Source organism: Calliopsis andreniformis, unplaced genomic scaffold, assembly GCF_051401765.1.
Source record: "Calliopsis andreniformis isolate RMS-2024a unplaced genomic scaffold, iyCalAndr_principal scaffold0086, whole genome shotgun sequence".
Lineage (NCBI taxonomy): Eukaryota > Metazoa > Arthropoda > Insecta > Hymenoptera > Andrenidae > Calliopsis > Calliopsis andreniformis.
The window spans coordinates 291,575-293,349 of record NW_027480495.1 but is presented as its reverse complement, the minus strand read 5'-3'; the positions used below and the strand labels follow the sequence as shown (position 1 = coordinate 293,349).

Here is a 1,775-nt window from a genome sequence, read left to right as displayed (position 1 = left end):
GATTACATTTACCGACTGATCTGTATTTTTATCGATGCTGATGGTAATATGACCAAATTGATTGAGATATACCATTAACGCTTCTAACGGCAAATCGTTGAACTATTTTTGTGTCAAAACGGGTGCACTGGTGTGCTATGAGCTATGAACCATTAAATCGTGAGATATTTGCGAAAATGACACTTCGGCAGCCATCTTGCTAGTTTACAACAGCGTCTGTTTCATGCTTACAGTTTGTAATTTTACAGTTTTCTCAACGTATAGTGTTTATTGGAGTTTAAACGGACCAGAGCACCCTGTAGTGAAGTCTACTCGTGGGTTCTGTACCCGCGAAAAATTCATTTCTGCAAGTATCGAGACGTAAAGCTTAATTTGCGGAACCGTTTGTCTCTCTCGCTCATCGCGTATACGTGTATGACTTTCTTTGCTTGTGTGAGCGCACGCACACAGCTCAAAACACAAGGAGTCTGCCCCCTTAAAGCATACTAAAGTTAATTTTGAATTGCTCACTGACATCGAAATGGTTTTGTTTACCGAGCGGTGTATACGTGGTGGTTTGAGTCAATGTTCTGGGAGATATGCGCAAGCCAATAATAAGTATATGTTATCCTATGATCCATCGAAATCGTCATCGTACCTCATGTACTTTGATATAAACAATTTATATGGATGGGCAATGTGCCAACCATTACCATATGCAGGATTTCAATGGATCGATAGTGTTGAAAATTTTGATGTATCCTCAATTGCAATTGATTCATCGATAGGTTATATTCTTGAAGTTGATATAGAATATCCACAACATCTACATGATGATCATGCTGATCTACCGTTTTGTCCAACACGTGCCAAATCCTCTGGTAAGAAACAGGATAAGTTATTGGCTACATTATACGATAAGGAGCGTTACGGTATACATTATTGCAACTTACAACAGTGTATTCATCATGGTCTTCACATTACAAAGATACAACGCATTCTCGAATTTAATCAATCACCATGGCTTCGCGATTATATAGAACTCAATACTCAATTTCGAACACATGCATCAAATGATTTTGAAAAAAATTTGTATAAATTAAAGAACAATGCAGTATTTGGTAAAACAATGAAAAATGTTCGAAATCATGTTGATGTAAAACATCTGACAAAATGGGATGGAAGATTTGGTGTACAGGCAATAATCTCAAAACCTAACTTTCAAAGCAGAAGTATTCTTTCAGAAAATTTAGTTGCAATTGAGTTGCGTAAACTTATGGTTAAATTCAACAAATCAATTTACGTTGGTATGGCCATTCTAAACATATTCCACTACGATTATATGTGTCCATTACACCAACGAAGTTGTAAAATTATGTATACTGACACAGATAGTTTAATTTATTATATTCAATGTGAACATGTTTATGAGATGATGAAATGCGATATCCATAGATTCGGCACCAGCGATTATCCAAAAGACAATGTATATGGTATACCGCTTGTCAATAAGAAAGGGCTGGTTCGATGAATTATGAAAACAGTGATTCAATAATGACTGAATTCATTGGACTCAGAGCAAAGGCGTATGCTGTGAAAGTGTTTGGTAAAAAAGATGTCAAAACGTTGAAAATTGTCAAAAACAATGTTGTTGCCAAAATGATCAATTTCGATGATTACAAGCATTGTTTACGCAATGCATATGAAATATCTCGTCGTCAGTCATGCATAAGATCTGAATTGCATAAGGTATATATTGTAACAAAATTGAAAATTGCTCTCAGTCCATATGATGA

The 1,775-nt window shown here is 35.7% G+C and overlaps 1 protein-coding gene across 1 annotated transcript; it reads left to right on the top strand.

The window, feature by feature from the left end:
* Positions 1-520: 520 nt before the first annotated feature.
* Positions 521-1,510, top strand: LOC143187583 (uncharacterized). The gene has a single exon (XM_076391812.1). The coding sequence runs from the start codon at positions 521-523 to the stop codon at positions 1,508-1,510; it is 990 nt and encodes a 329-aa protein (XP_076247927.1).
* Positions 1,511-1,775: the final 265 nt, after the last annotated feature.

What these genes read in the sequence shown, in the direction of transcription:
- LOC143187583 (XM_076391812.1), top strand. Translation starts at nt 521, where the DNA reads ATGGTTTTGTTTACCGAGCGGTGTATACGTGGTGGTTTGAGTCAATGT.